The sequence below is a fragment of the Thalassophryne amazonica genome, chromosome 1 (genome assembly GCF_902500255.1).
Source record: "Thalassophryne amazonica chromosome 1, fThaAma1.1, whole genome shotgun sequence".
Classification (NCBI taxonomy): Eukaryota; Metazoa; Chordata; class Actinopteri; order Batrachoidiformes; family Batrachoididae; genus Thalassophryne; species Thalassophryne amazonica.
This window is the reverse complement of record NC_047103.1, coordinates 67,628,976-67,651,753: the sequence shown is the minus strand read 5'-3', so window position 1 is coordinate 67,651,753 and position 22,778 is coordinate 67,628,976. Positions and strand designations below refer to the sequence as shown.

The window sequence follows — 22,778 nt, the reverse complement described above, 5'->3', positions numbered from 1 at the left end:
AAAAATTGCTTTTTACATTCACTGAGGTAAACATGCATGTGTACATTGTAAGGGATCCTTTCAGTGCTACCTGTAAATGACCTTTCGTATAACAATTTCTAAAAATGTGTTGTTCTTCATGTTAATTCGTTTATTTTCTGAACGTTCTTTAAGGCCAGGTTATTATTTATTCAGTTATTTATAACAGACGTTAAATTTGCTTATTTTATTTTGAAAAGCATTTCACCGGAAAACAAGTATCTGAAGTTTTGTCGTCAGTGTGTAAAAATGTGCCTGCTGACGGGAAGAAACGCAGTATTGTTTAATTAGTACCTGGCTGATAAGGGCACAAGGTTTGTGGTCACTTCTTTTCATGTTACGTTTTGCCTAGCTCAAATTGTGTTGTTATTTATAGTTTGATGCAGTTTTATGACTGTGTTTTGGCTAGCAGGAATGCTAATTAGCGTCTTACCGGTTCAGGTTAAAGGAGTCACTTCATGAATTTGTTAATGCAAGAGATTTATTTGTGTTTTAAATTAGCTTTAAAACATAGGTTGCCTTTGGGGTAAAAAGTCATTTTTCTATGATTATAACAGTTAGAGGACATTTATTTGTTTGTCTTCTTTTATAGCTCTTACAGTGTGTTCATAACGGCTTGTAAAATAAACACCGTGAACCATCAGTTAAACAGTTTCACCATCATTCAATCGGGGACGCTACACTACGAGACACTTCAAATAGGGGGTGGTACTATTTTGCAAAATTAAAGATTGTGGTGTATTACCCCCTTAAAAATATGGGGACAGATCTTCTGAACATGAAAGTATTAAGTTGTGACAAATGTATCCAACCTAACCCCCATGTACATACCTTGTGAATGTGAGTACCCTCAAAAAATGCCAAAAATATGATTTTTATCCTTTTTGCGGATATATTCAGTACAGAAAACTGTTGAAAAGTGTGGTTATAACTTTAAATATAAGTTGTATGCACAGATTCATTTTCATTTTCAGCACAATTTGCAGAATTGAAACCCAGGCATAAACAGTAATAATAGTTTATCAATAATATCATTTCCCTATTTCAGATCTTGAACATTTCAACTTGTCGCAAGTGAAAAAATGGCTTCTAGTAGTAGTAGTAGTACACCCTTTACAAGATCACAGGCCAGAAAGACACTTTGTGGTGTGGATTACATAGAGAAGGCAGAGTTTCCAAGTGGAATGCTTCCAACAGGCAAGGACATCATACAGAACATGCTGTATCTTTTGCGGCCAAAGCGGGCCGGCCAGGCCCAACGATCAAGGGATGCAGCAGCTCAGCTGCTTGCTGAACTGGTCCAGGAACACTGGCTGTTTTGCAACCTGTACACCATCCACACCAGGCACATAAAGAAGCACATTTTGAAGCTGTATGGTGACTTTCTGACTCTGGTTCAGACACAAAAACAGCGACAAAATGATAGTTTCTCCAAAAGAGCAGAGACATTCAACAGTCGAACACTGGAGGTGTTTGACATCTTCTGTCAGGACCCTGTAATACGCAGGAAACTGGAGCTGAAGCATGGTGTAAAGATGAGTGACATGGAGTGGAACTTTCTCAGTGATCAGAGAGCTGAAAGGAAAATGTACTGTGAAGACTTTGTTGACCGCAAATGGATGAATACAATGGAGCGCAGGCAAAAGGAGATGCAAGCCATTGATCAAATGAGAGAAGAAGCTGAAAAAGAAAAGGAGCTGAGCCAGCCAGTTGCCTATTTTGAGGACAGTGACCAGTCAGAGGAAGGTGACCACAGTATGGACACAGATGCGGCCTTCTCATCCTGTGATGAATGCTCCAGTGCAGCTGAGACTGAGGAGACTCGGAGTCAGACAAAGAAGCGCAGGTTGTCTTCCACAGTCACTCTCACTCAACCAGGAGACGAACTGCCTCTAAAATACCAGCACATCCATGAGAGCATAAGAAAAGTTAGGCAAGAGTTTTATGAGACTATTGATAAACTGAAGAGCTGTTATCACATGTCCGAAGCCCAGGCTGAAGCATCTGTCATAACGGTCGGTAACCGGATGTTTGGACGAAACTGGAAGCCACATGATGAGCTAGAAGTAATTGATCTAGACACTCTGCCAGAATCCAAGAGTATCAGGGAAGCCTGCAAGAGCATCGAAGTTCTGGCACTAGATGAGATTGTCAAGGAGATCATGAACTCTGATGAACAAGTTGTGGTGACCTACTCTGATGATGGCTCAAAAAAACAAGGTGCTGGGTCATTTTCTGTGCAGGGAATCATGATCAATGGAACATACAGGGCACTACCCACCATGAGCATTGCTTCAGAGTCCAGGAAAAACTTAGCAGCTCTCAAATTGGCAGTCCTTGAGATTCTGGAGGCAGCAAGTGGTGTCCCATCCAAAAGTCTGTTCGAGAAAATTGACTTTGTGATAACAGATCAGACAGCGCACAATATCCATGTGGACGAGCTGGTAGCAGAGAGTCTAGAATCCGAGCACATCCCAGACCACCTTTTCTGCAATGTACATCCAACTCTGATGTTCAACCGGGTCATCACCAAGCAGTGGGCTGAAATAGAGAACACACTGGGTAGAGACAAGATCTACTCGAACTTCCTTGTCAATGCAACAACAACAGCAACTAGTGTCACTGAACAAGCTCTTGACTGCATGACACGACTTGTCAATCACGACTTTGACCTCTTTCGCCTCATGAAGGACCACAAGAAGCTGCCCATGAACACATATGCAGTGAATCTGAAACTGTACCTCAAAAACATTACCTCAAATGCAGATGTAACTTTGGATGACTTTAGTAAAGCCATGGATACAATTCTGGCTGACCGAGACGAGCTGTGGGACTTCAAATTTCCATGGACTCACCCTTAAATGTTGATTATTATTTGAACCAAAGCATTGCTGTATTAGTATTTTTTGTGTTATTAAAGAAAATGTTACTAAAAAAATTTCATGTTGGTTTACAGGCCCTTATATTATTGCCGGACAGCATTTTTGATTGAAAAATGTAAAATTTGGCGGTTTGTGATTTCAGGGGGTATGTACAGGGGGGTTAGAATCAATCATTTGGACAATAGTTTGTATTTTCTGGTTCATAATGACCATCTCCATATTTTAAATGGGGTATTTCACAATATTTGTGCTAACACCAACCCCTACTTCAAACGACATTTCAGTGTTGACAAAACTGCATGAGATTTACTTTGCATAGTTTAACCTATGATGGCATTCGTGTTCTAACTCAGTACTGAAACACAGAAACATCTAAAGATTGGGCCCAGACCAGTAAATGCACATGGTTCAGCAGGGTTGAAAATTACTCTTTTACCAGTCAAATAAATATATACTTTATAGACACAAATCAAATTAGACATTGATTTAAAAATAATATGCAAAAGTGATTTAGTGACTGGTTACATGAGAACATTTTTGACCAATTCATCCTCACGGCTTCCAATTTTCAAGCATTTCAATGACATAAAAAATCTGAACACTTTTTGAATGAACACTGTTTTTACTTAGGTTGTTATTTTCAGAGTTTTCACTCCGCTGGTGTTTGTACTAAAAGATGGCGTTGAGTGTGGCGGACAGAGCCATTGGGGCTATTATCGGGGCGGCAGTGGCAGATGCAGCAGGTAAGATAAAAACAAGCAAGAACGCTATCAGTGTTATAAACCATACACGTCTGCTTCCTTCAGATCCCATAACCTTGTCATTCCTCCTCCATATGCTGTGTACTACTACTTCATGTGGTATGTTTGTAATTCACATTACCATATGGGGCTGATGTGAAGTTATAGATCACATGCTGAAAACATAATGTCTGCAAAGAGTATTAATGTTTTCTCTCTTTTTTTTTTACTGAATCTTCATTCGTTTTTCACACATAGACCACAAGTGTTACTGGTAGAATTACCCAAAAGGACTCTCTTCACATGCTGACAGAACCCACAACTTTCTGTGGGAGGTTTTGTTGTGGGTTATGTTTGTGCTACATGTCACGCTATGAAAGGTCTGTTTTGACAGATAATATACCAACGAGGGCCTCACTAAAAGTGAATATTTGACTGACATGAAGTGTGAACAAAGCATCAGCTATAAATAGTAAATCATGAAGTTGCACATTATACCTTATTTTCCAGAGTACAAGCCAAAGTTTTCTTTTTGTTGTTTGTTTTTACTATTTTGGGAAGTCCTGCAGCATATATGCCAAAACATCACACCTTAATTATTAATAATAAGAAAAATTAAAATAACTATTATGTAGGACATTCAAAAGCACTAAACAAAATAAAGTCTAATAATAAAAGAATAAATGCCAATAATAAAAGGTACAATGCACAAAAGCCCACCATTTTTTTTCCTGGTAGATATCCATATTTATTGTTGGCTAAATGATCAACACTTCATTTGGGACCATTCAATAATAAACTCTAAACTGGGAAGCACAAAATCTGTTTTGTTTAATTCTTGTCAGCTTCCATGCTGACTCAACCTATTTCTCAAAAGTATTTCAAAACTGCACATAATCTATGTTGCACATTTTATAGTGATATTTTTGCTATAATCTTGCTAGGATATGATAAATGTTTGTTTGCATGTGTTTATTCCACTGTCCTCAGAGGTGCTTGGGCCAGTTCCTACTAAACCTGCTTCTACATTGCCCCCAGAATTGCCCTTAAAGGATTTGTTTTGGCAAAGGTCAAGCACATTGGTGTCAAAGGTCAAAATTGAAATTTTCACTCATTCATGATCATTCAAGACCAGGCACCTAAGTGGCTCTACTCTACTCTTTTCTACTCTCCTATTTGAATCTTCCTTTTTAGATATTTAGATATACCTTTGTATACTGGCATGTTTCCACCTTAGAATTGGAATATAATATATAAGATATACCTTACTGAATTTTTATGAACAGTGCGTATGCACATTTCATACACAAATCTGGGATTCATCCATATGTTTGGATCTAAATTTATTTGTACTATGCAAACAAATTCAAACTTCTCTCAGATCATGCATACTCACAAAAGATGAAGGCCCAGGTGTCCCAGAAAATATAAAAACATACCCCTTTAAAGCTTTTCTAAATAATCTGATCAGTTGTATTAAATAACCATGAACTTGATGCCCTTCCATCGTCATCAGTTATTGTCAAAAATAAAATATTCAGCTGTACCAGTTGAATGAGTTTATTTAGTTAACAATAGAGTGTATGAGGGTGTTCATATTAGAGTGTGACAGTTTTGGATTTTGTTAAATTGTTGTCCTATAATTGATTGGTTACTCCCAACAATTTTGACTGCCATAAAATGTTGCATCTGCAGTTTAATTTATTAATTGGTATCATATTAAAGGACATGCACGGCATGTAAAAGTATGTTCTAATCTAATTACATTTTTTCCATGAATCTGATTGGTTAATCATGTGAGATTTCAGACCGTATAATATCGGGGTAATGGTGGCAAAATATTTGACCATTTCAAATTTGAATTTATTACTCCGTGCCCTGACCAGTGTTCTGACGAGATGTCATTCTTGTTGAATGACATCATGCGCAGTATTGTTGGGACGCGGATCTGTCAATTTATGTGACACACAATTCGATAGAACACTGCCTAGGCGCGCTGCTAGCTGAGAGCGAGAGAAAGTTGCTTACCGACGATGACGCCGAAATGGGTGAATTTAAGCTACCATACGAAAGTAGCGATGTGGATTCTGAGACAGAATTACTGTTTCACATTTGATGGATTACTCCGTGCCCTGACTGCTGTTAGAGCGACGCTGCCACGGCTCGACGGTAAGCCTCGATGATCGAATTACCTACAGAAAAATAAACCGTGCAAACAATGGAATTGAATTAGAATGTGAATAACCCCCTTGTGTCTGATGATTTGCGGACTTTCATGCTGTTATTCTGTCGCGTCGCTGGTGAAGCTCAATTTGTGACCATATAACCAGCATGAACGTCCGCAAATCATCAGACACAACAGGGTTCTTCCCTAATTATTTAGCCTAATTTACTTTTGCAAGCAGCAAAGCCATTTTTATTCAAGAAAAATTATATTCTAATTGAATGAATGAATGAATGAGTTTACACTCGTTAATTACAGCAGACAAAAAAACAATGTGAATATCTTATTAACAAGAACAAAAAAATTAACCGTCTGACTGTTCCTGGTGAATCATCACTTTTCCCATCATTCCTTGAATAAATGACACTTACTGATGACTGTTCCCTCTCATCCTCCTGTTCATTGTTATTCTGGTCTGTGATTCGTTTTTGTCAGCAACTTGGCCATCAAAACTGTCCAAACCTCAGAGGACAGAGTATGCAGCATTCACTACATCAGTCCATTTTTTAACATGTCAGTGTGGACACATCCTATCCAGAGTGTACCCTGCCACATGCCCTATGACTGCTGGGACAGGCTCATTTGCTGATTTGTAACAAACCTGGTATGCCATTGTAGCCTGGCACAGTCAGACTAATATTCTTAAAGTGAATTGTAGGTGTGTTTATCAGGCTAATACTAATATTGGCTCAAAAATTGCCATTAAAAATTTTATTAAGTTTGATTTTTAAACTGATTTGGACTAAATATGCCATGCACTGAGGTAGATTATAGTCAAAGCTCAATCATTTGAGTAAACATCGAGGTATTTAAGGACAAATGTCAGATTGTCATGCCCACAGGTACTATACTATACTATACAGGTACTATAAGTTGCACTATGAAGTCTATCCAGTCGCAGCAACAGAAACCTACACTCTAATAAAAAAAAGTTATATTTACTAAATTAGTTATGTCAATCGGTTCCATAAAACTTGGTTGTTTAAATAACAAAGATAATATACAGTTAGTTGATCCAACTTGTGTTTCCCAACAACAACAGCCAGGTTTTATGGGGCCAGTTGCCATAACTAGATTAAATACATGCAGCATTTCATGTACAGTATACATGGTTCACAATTATGGCTTGGTGATTTCCCTCACAAGTCTTGTTCTTGCACAGCCAGTCATTTGTTGAGAATTCCCCACTCTAAACAGATGTACCAGACTGTTTGTATTTCTTAATAGTTGATATAAATAAGTCCAAGACAAATTCAGTGACTTGGAAAGTTAATGTATCCATCCTGTGTTTTGTCTGAAAGAAAGCTGGCGTGAAAGTGATGACTTATTGTAAATTCAACACAGGGTGCTAATACAGTAGCTGTGTCACACGTGAACATGGTCCCTTTAAAAAAAAAAAAAAATTCACAATATGAAAATTTTTTTTTTTCCAATAACTGGCTTTTTAATGAAATTTTCTGATTATACAAAATTAGTGCAATTCATTTTTTCTGAAAATAATTTAAACTCTGTACTACCAATAATACTGAACAGGATTGTATGGTAGGTCATGACAGGGACATAAAAAAGGAAAGATTGAGTTTCCATTCTCTTGCCTCTCACTCTCTTACAGCTCAGCCCATGCACTGGATCTACAACCCAGACAGGCTTAAAGAAGTTCTTTCTGATCTGGAGCCCTATCCAGAGTTTCGCCCCCAGTCTGCAAATCCTTTCTACCGCAGAACAACAGGCGAGCAAAGCTGCTACGGAGATCAGGCTTACGTCCTCCTGGAATCACTTAGTCAGTGTGGAGGTACTGAAATTTATCCAAAATAAAGAAATTCATCTGTGGTGGCTGCAGGTCTCCAAATGACTCACAAGTTTATTAATTGATATGACATGAGAATAGGTTTAAAACAAAACTGACCACTAATTAAGATGGTAGGTTGCTGGATGAGTCTCACTATCACAATGGTACAGTTGTGCTCAAACGTTTACATACCCTGGCAGATTTTTATTTATTTATTTGGCTATTTTTCAGAGAATATGAACAATAACACAAAAACTTTTTTTTTACTCACGTTAGTGGTTGGGTGAAGCCATTTATTGGCAAACAACAGTGTTTACTCTTTTCAAATCATAATGACAGCAGAAACTACCCAAATGAACATCAAAAGTTTACATACCCCTGTTCTTAATACTGTGTATTGCCCCCTTTAACATCCCTGACAGCTTGGAGTCTTTTGTGGTCGTTGTGGATGAGGCTCTCTGATGTAAAGCTGCCACTGAATATGTTTTGGACTTTATTTACATCAATTACAAAGAAATACAAACAATATGGCACTCTATGGTAAATCTGCATGGAGTAGACAGTTCTCAAAAACTGAGTGACTGTGCAAGAAGGAGAAGAGTGAGGAAAGCCACCAAGCCACCCATACAACCTGGAAGAAGTTATAGGCTTACGTGGCTGTGATTGGAGAAATTATGCACAGTGCAAGTTTTGCATTTTGTATCACCACTTATCCATCTTCATGATGAAGTGGTACAGAGGAGGATTTTCTTAAAAAGAAGACCTGAAAGTTTAGCTACAAATTGCCAGAAGGTACAACTGAGATGCAAGCCTGGATTTGATCTGTGTTGGTGAAAGAAAATCCTTCTCTGCTCTACTACACTATGAAGCTAAGAGTAGTGATGCAAAATGCAAAGCTTGTACTGTGCACAATTTCTCCAATCACAGCCACATAAGCCCATAACTTCTCCTGGGTTGTCTTGGTGGCTTTCCTCACTTTTCTCCTTCTTGCACAGTCACTCAGTTTTTGAGAACTGTCTACTCCATGCAGATTTACCAGAGTGCCATACTGTTTGAATATCTTTGTAATTAATATAAATAAAGTCCAAGACATATTCAGTGGCAGCTTTACCATCAGAGAGCCTCGTCCAAAACTACCACAAAAGACTCCAAGCTGTCAGTGATGTTAAAGGGGGCAACACACAGTATTAAGAAAAGGACTATGTAAACTTTTGATAAAGGTCATTTGGGTAGTTCTCTTGTCATTTTGATTTAAAAAGAGGAAACATAGTTGTTTGACAATAAATGGCTTCACCCAACCACTAACCATGAGTGAAAAAAAGTGTTTTTTTGTTATTCATATTCTCTGAAAAATGGCCAAAAAAAACTCAACTTCTGCCAGGGTATGTAAACCTTTGAGCACAAACTGTATAACCACCAGCACCAACTGAGGAACACTGGGTGCTGGTGGTTATACCAGGATCCCATGGTTTGAAGCACATAAGACACCAGTCTAATGCAGGTTATTGCCCCAGCGAAGGTGGGTGGACTGGGACAAGATGATGTATCTTGTTTAAAGACAGACCGTCAACGTGACTGTTCCCCATGGTGAAACCTTTTTTTTTTTTTTTCTCTCTCTCTCCTTCTGCAGTCACTGCTGTTCAGATGTTATGGCAGTTGAAATGGAACTTACATATTTAGTTTTTAAAGCTACATTATGTCATGTTTTGGTAGATGTTGATGCTAAAGACTTGACGAGGCGCATGTACAAGTTCTTTGGACCAGGATCGGTGTATGACCTGCCTCTCAATGATCCTTACCGGCAGAAAGGAGGTACCTACCGAGCTGTTATGTAACTGTTTATTGAACCGGTTTACAACTCAGAATTTTCGTATCAAATAGAACTGTTTCTCACCTCACTTACATTAAAAAGGATGTAAATGCCTCTCTGTTGCATTCTGATAAGACCTTGTACACTGTGCATCCGGAAAGTATTCACAGCGCTCCACTTTTTCCACATTTTGTTATGTTACAGCCTTATTCCAAAATGGAGTGTATTCATTTTTTTTCTCTCAAAATTCCACTCACAACACCCCATAATGACAACATGAAAAAAGTTGTTTTTTTTTTTTAATTTTTAAAAATATATTCAAAATTTAAAACTAAGAAATCACATGTAAGTAAGTATTCACACCCTTTGCTCAATACTTTGTTGATGCAACTTTGGCAGCAATTACGTCCTCAAGTCTTCTTGAATATGATGCCACAAGCTTGGTGCACCTATCTTTGGGCAGTTTTGCTCATTCCTCTTTACAGCACCTCTCAAGCTCCATCAGGTTGGATGGGGAGCGTCGGTGCACAGCCATTTTCAGATCTTACCAGAGATGTTCAGTTGGATTCAGGTCTGGGCTCTGGCTGGATCATTCAAGGACATTCACAGCATTGTCCTGAAGCCACTCCTTTGATATCTTGGCTGTGTGTTTAGGGTCATTGTCCTGCTGAAAGATGAACCGTCACCCCAGCCTGAGGTCAAGAGCGCTGTGGAGCAGGTTTTCATCTCGGATGTCTCTGTACATTGCTACATTCATCTTTCCCTAAATCCTGTCTTGTCTGCCAGTTCCTGCCACTAAAAAACATCCACACATCATGATGCTGCCACCACCATGCTTCACTGTAGGGACGGTGCCTGTTTTTTTTCCAAACATGATGCCTGACATTGACGCCAAAGAGTTCAGTCTTTGTCTCATCAGACCAAAGAATTTTGTTTCTCATGGTTCTGAGAGTCCTTCAGGTGCCCTTTGGAAAATTTTAGGTGGGCTGCCATGTGCCTTTTGCTAAGGAGTGGCTTCCGTCTGGCTACTCTACAATACAAGCTTGGTTGGTGGATTGCTGCAGACATGGTTGTCCTCCTGGAAGGTGTCCTTTGTACACAGAGGAATGCTGGAGCTCTGACAGAGTGAACATGGGGTTTTTGGTTACCTAACTGACTCACGTCCTTCTTCCACTATCGCTCAGCTTAGATGGGTGACCAGCTCCAGGAAGAATCCTGGTGGATGTTCTTCCATTTACAGATGATGGAGGCCACTGTGCTCATTGTGACCTACAAAGCAGCAGAAATGTTTCTGTACCCTTCCTTAGATTTATGTCTTTGGACAATCTTGTGTCAGAGGTCTACAGACAGCTGCTTTGACTTCATGCTTGGTTTGTTCTCTGACATGCACTATTAACTGTGGGACCTGAATTTACTTACCCCAGGTGGACTCCAATTAAGCTGTAGAAACATCTCAAGGATGATCAGTGCAAACAGGATGCACCTGAGTTCAAGCTTGAGCTTCATGACAAAGGCTGTGAATACTTATATACGTACATGTGATTTCTTAGATTTTTTTATTTTTAATAAATTTGCAAAAAAAGAAACTTTTTCACATTGTCATTATGGGGTTTTGTGTGTAAAAATTTGAGGGGAAAAAAATGAATCTCATCCATTCTGGAATAAGGCTGTAACATAACAAAATGTGAGGAAAAAGTGAAATGCTGTGAAAATTTCCCGGATGCACTGCATTACCTCATGTCTTCCTTAGGCTTGGCAGACACTGTACGATATTTTCAATCGTTGTACTTGGCTCCAGCTCAAACTGTGCGACAAAACCGCAGGGTTTAAAAGTTCAGAGCTCATGATTCATGTTCTCACACTGTGCGGCCCAATGCTCTGATGCGATCTGACTGCTCACATTGTACGTTCAAAAGCCACACGTCGGGCTTGTGTTTCCAGAAGCAAACGTAGGTAAACAGAAGCTTCTTTTTTTTTTAAATTTTATTTACATTCTCATGCTTATCAGCGCGTACAGTGAGTGAAATCAGGTGTGGATTCACGAGACGACGGTAAAAAAAGAAAACATAAACATTCATAACAGGTGTTGCTACTTACACTGTTGTATAAATAAACTATATTTCATACGGAGTCTTACAGCTGTGCAAGGTTTGCAACTTACTCCTTCATCTGTTGTAAATCCAGTTGTCTGCTGTGTGTGTGTGCGCGCATATACGTTCAGTCTCCCCCCACCTGATTCCACTCACTGTGCGTGCTGATGGGCATGAACTTTAATATATTAGGTTATTGCGAGGGAACGCAAAAAAAAAAAAAAAAAAAAACCACAAGACTTTACATGAGATCACTGTTTGCTCTCTCCGGTGTTTGCTCATGGACAGTGCGCGAGGTAATCAGCGCGTAGATGCTTGTAACGCTGCTTCAATAGCGCGGAACCCTCACGAGTCACAACGGCCGACCAAAATATCAAACAGGTTTGATTTTCATCCGACCATACGATTCCCGATCGGGAGGTGGTCGTGAGATGTTAAACGCAGCTCATTACTCCATGTAGACTGTATGATGCAGGACGCACGATTAAGCTGAAACTCGGCGTGGTCCAAAAAATTCTCGCACGAGTGAAAAATCAGCTGAAAAAAGGGCCAGAACTTGCATAGTGTAAACCCAGCCTTAGTTGGTGTAAAGGCTTTTTCTCTGAAGTTAACATGTGAATGTGACACTGCTGTAAATCACCATAGCACAGCACACTCTTGGGTGCGATAAATTACTGCAGCTTCCACCCTTCTCATATCTTATTTACAAGAAATATAAGATGCTCATCTCCAAGCCCATGAATTCCATGAATGAACAGAAAATGAAAACCTTTCCACCAACAGAAACCTCATTATTTCTTTCACAGCATGAGACACATAAGGGTGGATTTAACCTCATGTGGGGGGCGGGGGGGGGGGGGTGACTTGTTTGTGTGTGCCAAAGGCATGCTCCTATTAAGGGGTAATCCAGGGCCATGATCCTTCCCTAACACCCCACCCCCACCCACCCATGAAATTTTAAAAGCTGTAGCCTTTTTTCCACTTTCTAAGCAATCTGCGAAGCAAAGTATGAACGTCTAGTCATTGTTTTAACACGCAATTTTTTTAAATTTTAAACACTGGAAATCTTTTGAAGACAGTGACAGTCAAATATGATAAACTAGCTAAAGAATTTCTTTGGCTCCCTCTGAACAAAGTACTGGACAGTTTTGGCTGCATGCAATTGCAAGGTAGCATGATGGTGACCTTTTCCCATATTGTAGCACACCTTTAGTCAGTGATTCAGGGTGGGGTGGGGGTCCTCTAGATCCACCACTGACACACTTTTTGACAGGTTCTGCTATCTGTCAGAAAAAAACATCTCAGAATCAACACTGCCAAAATACAAAAAACTATTTAAGGATCCTATTATACGTATACCTTTTCAGCAAGCTAGTATATTTCACTGTGTGTCTTAAAACAATAACTTTTGTAGCCAAAAATACCAGAAAAGGCACTGATAAGATTGATCCAAAAATATCTTTCAGCTAGTGTCTAACCTGTTTGGAGCATTTCAAATAGACCATGGGAAAATGTCTCAAATACTTATATTCTTTTGTGGAGCACCAATGCACCAGTACCACTGGCAGCAAAACTGTCCAGTGTAGCACCAGTGAGAAAGTGTCCACCTTGTTCAGGACAGAATTTGCTGATAAACAGCACAACCCATTGCCAAGGAGAAATATGACCTGTGACACCAAAGACCTTGACTTTAACCCAAATCACTGACCTTTCACTGTTCTTGCCGGTGCAACTCCAGAATCCACATACATATGTGTGCCAAGTTTGGTCAAAATTGAGTTGAGATAGAAATTCATTGATCCCATTACATGCTTGAAGGGAATTCTGGGCTCTTATATGAAGTTTGGGAGGAGTTTACCAACAGATAAATAGAAATGACCTTGACCTAAAATCTGCCCTTGCCTAGGTATTCAAGAAGCAACTTATGTGTATGAAGTTTTGTAAAAATGTAATTATACTGAAATAAATGATCTTTGGCCTCAATGATTTTGAACTTTGCCAGAATGAACCCTTTAAGGCATCAATGGGCAATACTGTGCCATGAAGGGCCAAGACGGTACAGATTTTCCTCACGGCCAGTTGCCTCATCTGGTGGTTTTACTGGTGAATTCCTCCCATCAATTTAAAGCTGTGATCATCTGTGACTTCACCTGTTGAGGTGAATGGTATCCAGGAAACCCTGCACTGTCATGACCACTCCTGATTGGGCAATTCTGGGGACGGCCTTCATCTCCAAACCAAATGTGGTGAAACTCGGGAAAACTACCTGGAAGGATGAGGAGAAACAATAAACAGACAAACAAATATTGGTCAGCTTATAGTGTGATATTATTACTGAGCTTATATATGCATAGATGTAGAATTGGCGTACTTTTAGAATGTATAATATGAAGCATAAGCAACATTGAATTGTTAAATGTGAAGACAGAACTTTTTTGCACACTATGACCCATTTCCTGAAAAGAAGTACAATACAGGTCCTTGGGTGCCAGTGCTTATCCCATTCTATATTGCAAAGCGAGGGAGAGTCAACAACTCCCCCTGGAAGAGGTGCCAGTCCAATGCAGGTTACTTCCCCAGCCAAGGCAGTACCCCTTTAGAGCTGGGTGGACTGAGACATGCAGAAGAAGTGTTTTGTCCAAAGACACAGAGAGGTAACATCACCATAGGTCAAACCCTGGTTGACACATTGGCAGCCGAACTCTGATTCCACTGAGATACCTGCGCTACATATCCAATAAATGAAAAGTAAATACAACAGTCTCATTTTCCTCTCTGACGCACCATACTATTTACTTTGTGTGTTCTATTTGTAATATAGGAGTAGTATTATCACTTAATAGGTATAAAGATGTAAATCAAATGAAATCCTTATTACTAGAAAAGCATACAATGACTGTTGCATTTATTAGGTCCCAAAGCAGTCCTTCCCATTGACGGCCCATGGAGACATGCCAGCCTGAAAGCTTTTATCAGAAACGTGGATGCTGGCAAAGAAGGAACCGGTACTATTTGACACAAACACGTACATCATAAATGTAACTGAATATCTACATGAAGGTGTGCCTGGAGGCTGATGTTATGGTCCCCTGTGTGTGTTTCCCAGGCTGTGCTGAGGACTGTCAGATAGATGGCATTGCAAAGCTGGCTCCAGTGGTGGCCATGTATGCTGGAAAAGTGGAAATGCTGGAGAAAGTGGAGAAAGCTACAAGGGTCACTCAGAATAATGACATGTGTGTGGCCATGACACTGGCTGCAGCAAGGTGAAGAGGAATAAGATTTTAGTAAATGTTGCAATGACATGGGACTCAGAATAACTTGCTTTGAAGTCTGTTTGTATGATATTGTATTTTATCAGGTTCTTGGAGCATTTCATTCTGAATGGCCCAGATCCTGGTGCTCTGGATGCAGTACTGACCCAGCTGAGTGACCCAAACCATCAGAACCCACAAGAGCTGGACATGGCTGTCATTGGTAGGTCTCCACACACATCTAAACGTGTCAAATGTACTTCAGTAGCTCCCTTTTTTTCATTATTACAAATCACTGGCGTCTTCGGAGCTCTGTAGTCTCAATGCACAGAAGCTTGGGCAGTGGGGACACTGGAAGTTGGTTGTCTGGATCACTGCTTAAGTTGCTGTGTGACACTGACACTGTATCTGGCAGTGGTGAGTCACTTGTACTGGGCCTCTTCAAAGTTATTGGCTGCTGAATGAATAGTAGCTCCTCAGCATGATCATTCACCATACTCCTCTAGCTGCTTGGGTTTGATGTTGTACCACTGGAGGTTGACTTTGACAGTGTCTTTGTATCTTTTTCTGGGGCATCCTTGATTTCTTTTGCCATGCACAAGCTCAACATACAACAGGCATCTGGGCATGTATTACTCGTCCATGTGGGTGACATGCCCTACACACAGCAGCTGGGCTTTGATGAGAATGGTTTCATTGCTGGTAGAGTCGGCACAGTTAAAGACCTCTAGGTTTGTAAATCTTTCTTTTGGATTGTAAGGATAGAATGGAGAGCTTCCAAGAGCTAAAGTTCCTTTACATGTCTGTGGTACAATGTCCAAGACTCACACCCGGCAATAAGGGAAGGGACAACCACTGCTGGACAACACAACTTTCATCTTTGCAGACATGTGAATGTTGTGCTTGTTTAGAACCCAGTTTGTGAGCCTCCCCAGTGCCTGACTCTCCATGCTGATGCAAGCTTGTATTTCACTGTATGCTGACCTATCCTGTGACATTGTGTTCCCCAGATATTTGAAATGTTCAACATTTGTCAGCTGGGTGTCATTTATGGTGATGGCTGGGCTCTTGGTGGGGTGTTTGGTGCACGTTGTAGAAGCACATCAGTCTTCCCAAAACTGATGGGCCAAAGAGCTTAGATGCTTCAGAAAAGTGCTCAAACATCAGCTACAAATCTCCCTTTGGGCCATGAATGAGCAGTCTTCTGCAAAGAGGGCCTCCATGATGAGGTCTAACTGGCCTTTTGTTTTGGCATTGCGACAAGGGAAATTGAACAAGGAACCATCAAGGTGGTAGCGGATATAGATTCCTTTTTTCAGGTCCTTGACAGCATATGATAGAATGCACGTAAGATGTTGAACGGGACAGGAGGTATTACACAGCCCTGTTTCACACACAAATGCTCTCAAAGGCTTCAGTAACATGCCTGCTGGAAACAACCTGGCAGGTCACACCTTCATGAAAGAACCTGATGATCTTTATTATAGTCATATTAAAACATTGTTAGTAGTCAAAACTCTTGGTGCTCCAATTCAGTTCAATCCATTCAACTTTGACAGTTTATTTTGTGAGAAATTGTTTTTCAAAAATTAATTTTAGGAAGGAATGAATGTCATTGGTGGAGATTACATGTGAATAAAGCTGGTGACAGAACAGAAATGACATATCATGATGGAATGTTTTATCCTCTTGGTGGTCATGATAATTGAACTAAGGTGCGACAACATAAGAAGTAATCTTTTTTTAAGTGCAGGAAATAGCAGATAACATGAACAACGTGGACATCACCAGACTGGGTACTGCTTGAGGTCACTTTGTGTTTAGTACACTGTCAAGTCCAGTCTGGGAGCATGCACGGGTGTTCTGCTTCACAGCATCCACCACAGTACCACCTTGGGTCCTGGATAGCAACCACCCAGGTAGGCAACCATTTGACACAAAGTCATTCCAGCGGTACCCAAGGATCCTCCAAACAGAACTAAAAGCAAAGGCATCCAGTAATCACAATAGGTCAATGCTTAGCATCCAATTCTTACAATAATACAACCCCTGGCAAAAATTATGGAATCACCGGCCTCGGAGGATGTTCATTCAGTTGTTTAATTTTGTAGAAAAAAAGCAGATCACAGACATGACACAAAACTAAGTAATTTCAAATGGCTACTTTCTGGCTTTAAGAAACACTATAAGAAATCAGGAAAAAAAAATTGTGGCAGTCAGTAACGGTTACTTTTTTAGACCAAGCCGAGGGAAAAAAATATGGACTCACTCAATTCTGAGGAATAAATTATGGAATCACCCTGTAAATTTTCATCCCCAAAACTAACACCTGCATCAAATCAGATCTGCTCGTTAGTCTGCATCTAAAAAGGAGTGATCACACCTTGGAGAGCTGTTGCACCAAGTGGACTGACATGAATCATGGCTCCAACACGAGAGATGTCAATTGAAACAAAGGAGAGAATGATCAAACTCTTAAAAGAGGGTAAATCATCATGCAATGTTGCAAAAGATGTTGGTTGTTCACAGTCAGCTGTGTCTAAACTCTGGACCAAATACAAACATCATGGGAAGGTTGTTAAAGGCAAACATACTGGTAGACCAAGGAAGACATCAAAGCGTCAAGACAGAAAACTTAAAGCAATATGTCTCAAAAATCGAAAATGCACAATAAAACAAATGAGGAACGAATGGGAGGAAACTGGAGTCAACGTCTGTGACCGAACTGTAAGAAACCACCTAAAGGAAATGGGATTTACATACAGAAAAGCTAAACGAAAGCCATCATTAACACCTAAACAGAAAAAAACAAGGTTACAATGGTCTAAGGAAAAGCAATTGTGGACTGTGGATGACTGGATGAAAGTCATATTCAGCGATGAATCTCAAATCTGCATTGGGCAAGGTGATGATGCTGGAACTTTTGTATGGTGCCGTTCCAATGAGATTTATAAAGATGACTGCCTGAAGAGAACATGTAAATTTCCACAGTCATTGATGATATGGGGCTGCATGTCAGGTAAAGGCACTGGGGAGGTGGCTGTCATTACATATCAATAAATGCACAAATTTACGTTGATATTTTGGACACTTTTCTTATCCCATCAATTGAAAGGATGTTTGGGGATGATGAAATCATTTTTCAAGATGATAATGCATCTTGCCATAGAGCAAAAACTGTGAAAACATTCCTTGCAAAAAGACACATAGGGTCAATGTCATGGACTGCAAATAGTCCGGATCTTAATCCAATTGAAAATCTTTGGTGGAAGTTGAAGAAAATGGTCCATGACAAGGCTCCAACCTGCAAAGCTGATCTGGCAACAGCAATCAGAGAAAGTTGGAGCCAGATTGATGAAGAGTACTGTTTGTCACTCATTAAGTCCATGCCTCAGAGACTGCAAGCTGTTATAAAAGCCAGAGGTGGTGCAACAAAATACTAGTGATGTGTTGGAGCGTTCTTTTGTTTTTCATGTTTCCATAATTTTTTCCTCAGAATTGAGTGATTCCATATTTTTTCCCCTCTGCTTGGTCTAAAAAAGTAACCGTTACTGACTGCCAAAATTTTTCTTCCTGATTTCTTATAGTGTTTCTTAAAGCCAGAAAGTTGCCATTTGAAATGACTTTAGTTTTGTGTCATGTCTGTGATCTGTTTTTTTTTTTTTCTACTAAATTAAACAACTGAATGAACATCCTCCGACCGAGGCCGGTGATTCCATAATTTTTGCCAGGGGTTGTAGTAAGACAAGACCAAGATCCTCAAAACTTGGACCTTCATTCTCCTGGAAAGATATCAACATTGCCAGACAAGCCAATCCAGAGACATTAATGTCAGTGGTTTTACAAGCTCAACACTTTCGCTGCACACAGATCCATTTGTCATGGCTGAATCCAACAAGTCAATGAAAGCCTTGATCTTTGTTTTTACCCAGGACAATCGCAAACCCAGACACTCTGATTCCTCACACAGCGTCTCAAGTGGTGTAATCGGAGTGTCCGTTGATTCCACAAAGATCACAGTATCGTCACCCAAGTCAAAGTCTGTCACCAACAAAGTGTATTGTGTGTTGAACAGTGATGGAACCAGAAAGCATTACTGATAAATGCCAGGATTCACTGGGAAAAAGTCACAGATTTTGCCCCTGTTCTACATAGCACTCAGAAAACCTGTGTATTGGCTGGCTATGATGTCCAGAAACTTCTTGAGAACCCTGCTAGTTTTTGGAATGTCCCAGAGAGCAGTTTGGTCAACTGAATAAAAATCAGATACTTTGCAAAAATTACCATGAGCTGCGAAGAAGTGCTACAGATACTCTATTGCAGTCAATGAATACTTGCACAGAAAGGATACAGTCAGTGGTTGACTTCTTAGATGTGAAGCCAGACTGTTCTGTTCTCTGAGCAACATCTAACTGGAATTGAAACCTGTTAAAAATAATACAACTAATATGCTTCAAATATTTGCACTTGACAAAAGTGATAAAAAAAAATTTGAGAACATACAGTAGATGCCAATTGAAAACATGTCCACTCATTAAATTGGGTGTGGAGATGGACAGAGGTCTAGGTGGGGTCATTTTCTGGCAGATGTACAGTATGTGCTTTAATGAGTGATCAAGCTTATGTCCTGGACTTTCAGTTTCAGCAGATTAATGTTAGGATCCCTGGAAAACTGCCAGTATTTTTAAAATTTGTATCTTGCAATGTTTTATATAAATCAATGAGCAGAGGGTTAAGCAGAAAAAATGAAGATCCCATCATCTGTAACCTTCAAATATACTCGGTGAAGTTACAAGATTTTCTTTAAAAAAGAAATCCAGAAAAATGTGTCTGAATATCAAAACTCAAAATATCAAAGCAACAATGTCAAAGATGCACAATGTGTGAAGCTCTCTTACATTTTACATCTCTTCTTGTGTCACCACTGAAGCACATATCCACCAGGTGAAGGACAACCTCGCCAAGACATCCCAACAGCTCATACCAGCTGTGTTCACAAACACATGAGGTAAGTCAGCGAGTAGCAGCATGAGCCGGGTCTGTTGACTTGGCAAAGCTTCCAAGCGTTTCTTGTATCCTTTCAGAAGTCCTCCACACTTTCTTCTCCTGACTAATGGTCTCGCTCCTTCTCTTTGATTTTCCCTTCCTGCTGAGTTGTGTCTCGTGTTTTATAGAGCTTAAAGGTTACACTTAATGTACGTGGGAAGCGTTCCACTGATCCTTACCAGATTCATAAAACTGTTCATGTTTAAGGATCACTAAAGCGCCTTTGTAGAAAATACAGTATGACAAGTATAATTTATTTTTTCAAACTTAAAGATATAGAGACCTGATATTAAAAATGGTTGACATTAATAAAAAATACAGGACTGGAGAAAAACTGAAGATCATAGCTGGAGAAAACCTTTGCCATATTTCAACCTGAGCTCTATTTTTAGATGTTTTGGGTTCATCTTTTCACTCGACAAAAACTATTTCAATCAGTCTGGTATTGATGTAGAACACCAATATCACAGGCAGAACCGCTGCACAATATAGTTGTATGGGACAAACGAAAACACTCACTGTGAACCACTTCCTGTCACCAACAAATAGGTGAAAATGTCAAGTGGCCCTGTAGTGTATTGCAGTGTTCAAGTGCATTACTTGGTATCCACTTGACGGCACTGTGGCCTTGCTGTATTACTGCTGTGTATTTTATTTTTTATTTTTTTGAACTGCAGAATAAAAGTTGATGCCGGGCCACGTATCTTACATGGTGTCAGAAGGGGAAACTAAACAAGGTAAACTAAACAAAACAAGAAATGAAAATTGGAGCAGATGAGACCTCTGACCTCACTGAGTCTAGAAGGAAATGTAGCGGAAAATTGGAGGGTCTGGATCCAAAGATTTTAGCTGTTTCTTGTCACCAGCGGAATCGCAGAAAGGTCTGACCAAGTGAAAAGAGCCATGTTCTTACATGTGGCCGGGGATGAAGCCATCAAGTATTTAACACGTTTGACTTTGATGAAGACATCGATGATTATGACACGATGAAAGAGCTGTTCCACAGACACTGTTAGCCAAGAAAAAAACCTGACATATTTGAGGCACATATTCTTCACCCGAGCTCAAGGCAAGTCAGAAGCTGTTGATGCCTAGGTGACTGATTTTAAAACAAAGCAAAAAATATCCCTCGTCTGTCCCCATCAGAAACATGGCACTTTCTCTGAGTTTTTGGGAAAATCACACGGCAAACAAAGTGAAATTGCAAAGAAAAAAGTGATGATGCAGCAGAAAGTCGACATGTGTTGCGGTTTGTTTATGACCAGAAGCTCAAACATGCCGAGGAGCTTATGCAGGCAAGAGAATACAGCTACTTTGGCTAGGTGTGTAGGCTAAAGCTTACCGACACGACCTCTCCCATTCTCTTCTCCACAGGGAACCAAAAAAACCTGCACTTTTAGCAACTGCTTCAGTGATTGCAGCTGAAAACAAAACAGTACACTAGGTGGCAGCAAGTGTGCAAGTTTACTGAACTGGGCCGATTGGTTTGTGCTGAAACTCCCACACTCCTCTGGGGAGTTAGTCTCTCCCATGCTAGTGCAGGCTGTCCCCGGATGTGGTCAAATCCCGTGATATCATGCAGGGGTTCAAATGAGACTACACTGCCCTATTGTGTGTGGCATCCAGGATGACCAGATTAGAGGAAGACCACAGAGAGAACTTGACCTCACGCTATATAAAGCTATAGACATTTGCAGAACCAATGAGTTGAGTCAGGGTCGGCTCAAAGGTCTACATGTGGAGGATGAAATTCCTGTTCGAAAGGTCTCTGTTAGGAAAATTATCTAAAAACTCTGACAGACAACAAATGAGACACCAGAGGAAACAGGTTTCATTTTCTAAGATCTTTTGTTTTTTTTAAAGCTTTAAAGGTAGATGTCATACAGAGTGTAGGTCTGAAGACAAATACAAATACATTCAGTTTTCATGCCATTTATACACAGTCCCAAGGTGTTCCAAAGTCCATTCAATGAAATCATTTAATAGTATAAGATAGTCACTCTCAAAGTCCATTGCCATTTGTCAATCATGCACTGATGAAACATTGTCTCGCCTCATCATATAGCATAAGACAATCAGACGAATAGTCCTTTCCTTATTGTTCATCACACACTGATGAACCCCTCATCAGTCTTATCTGTGCCCTTTGTACACTTCCTCTCCCATGGTATTGTTCATTCAATAACTAAGACAATTATGGTAAATATATTTGACAGAGCATTAACAACATTAACTTTTATAACAGTCTCCAAGGAATAACCAGATGACAAAAAGAAATTGAAAGGTGCCACATCAGAGAGTGTAAAAATGAGAAATCGGGAGACTGTACAAGATGCAACTACAACCATGAGCTAAGGAAATGTGCTCCCTACAGACAAAGGTGCAAAGCTTAACATGGAAAAAAAATCATTATGCAATAATGTGTAATACTCACAGACCATAAAGTACAACAGATAGCCAAGGCAGAGACGGGTGTTCAAGAATTTTTTATCTGCTCAATCCAGTCTTATTGCATCCATTCAGTATTAATCTTACAGATTAATAGTATGGATGCAAAGAAAGAAATAGAGCATCGTGATTTCCATGAGACCTCAGCAAGCTGAGACTGGACAAAAAGGTGAGCAAATCTCACTCTAAAATTGTTGCTTATGCAGGCCACTGCATACCAGCTAAAGGAAAAATCATGTTGACATGTCATCATAAAGATAAAAAGTATGATGTGGAGTTTGAAGTTATTAAAAACAGTAAAAAAAAAAAAAAAAAAAGTCATGTCATGAAGAAATGGGTGTGCATATGCTTAAAATGGAGAGTGACATTCTGAGTGTATATTACAGAATTTATTCACTGGATTGGGCTGCATGTTTACCACATAAAAACAGACCCAAACATCACTCCAGTTGTATATGCACCCAGGAAAGTGCCTGTTGC

At 39.9% G+C, this 22,778-nt stretch overlaps 1 protein-coding gene across 2 annotated transcripts in view; it reads left to right on the top strand.

Moving 5' to 3' along the window:
- Positions 1 to 252: 252 nt before the first annotated feature.
- Positions 253 to 22,778, top strand: part of selenoj (selenoprotein J) — a 30,711-nt gene continuing 8,185 nt past the window's right edge. Inside the window, exons 1-8 of one of the 2 annotated variants that reach the window (XM_034171486.1) lie at positions 253 to 332; positions 3,577 to 3,643; positions 7,477 to 7,656; positions 9,367 to 9,465; positions 14,466 to 14,558; positions 14,660 to 14,816; positions 14,912 to 15,027; positions 19,735 to 19,812. In XM_034171486.1, coding sequence (XP_034027377.1) covers positions 3,577 to 3,643; positions 7,477 to 7,656; positions 9,367 to 9,465; positions 14,466 to 14,558; positions 14,660 to 14,816; positions 14,912 to 15,027; positions 19,735 to 19,812 — 790 coding nt within the window. In that variant the 5' untranslated portion in view covers positions 253 to 332. Of the gene's footprint in view, positions 333 to 3,530; positions 3,644 to 7,476; positions 7,657 to 9,366; positions 9,466 to 14,465; positions 14,559 to 14,659; positions 14,817 to 14,911; positions 15,028 to 19,734; positions 19,813 to 22,778 lie in introns of both variants that reach the window. The other variant, XM_034171480.1, reaches the window with a different exon arrangement.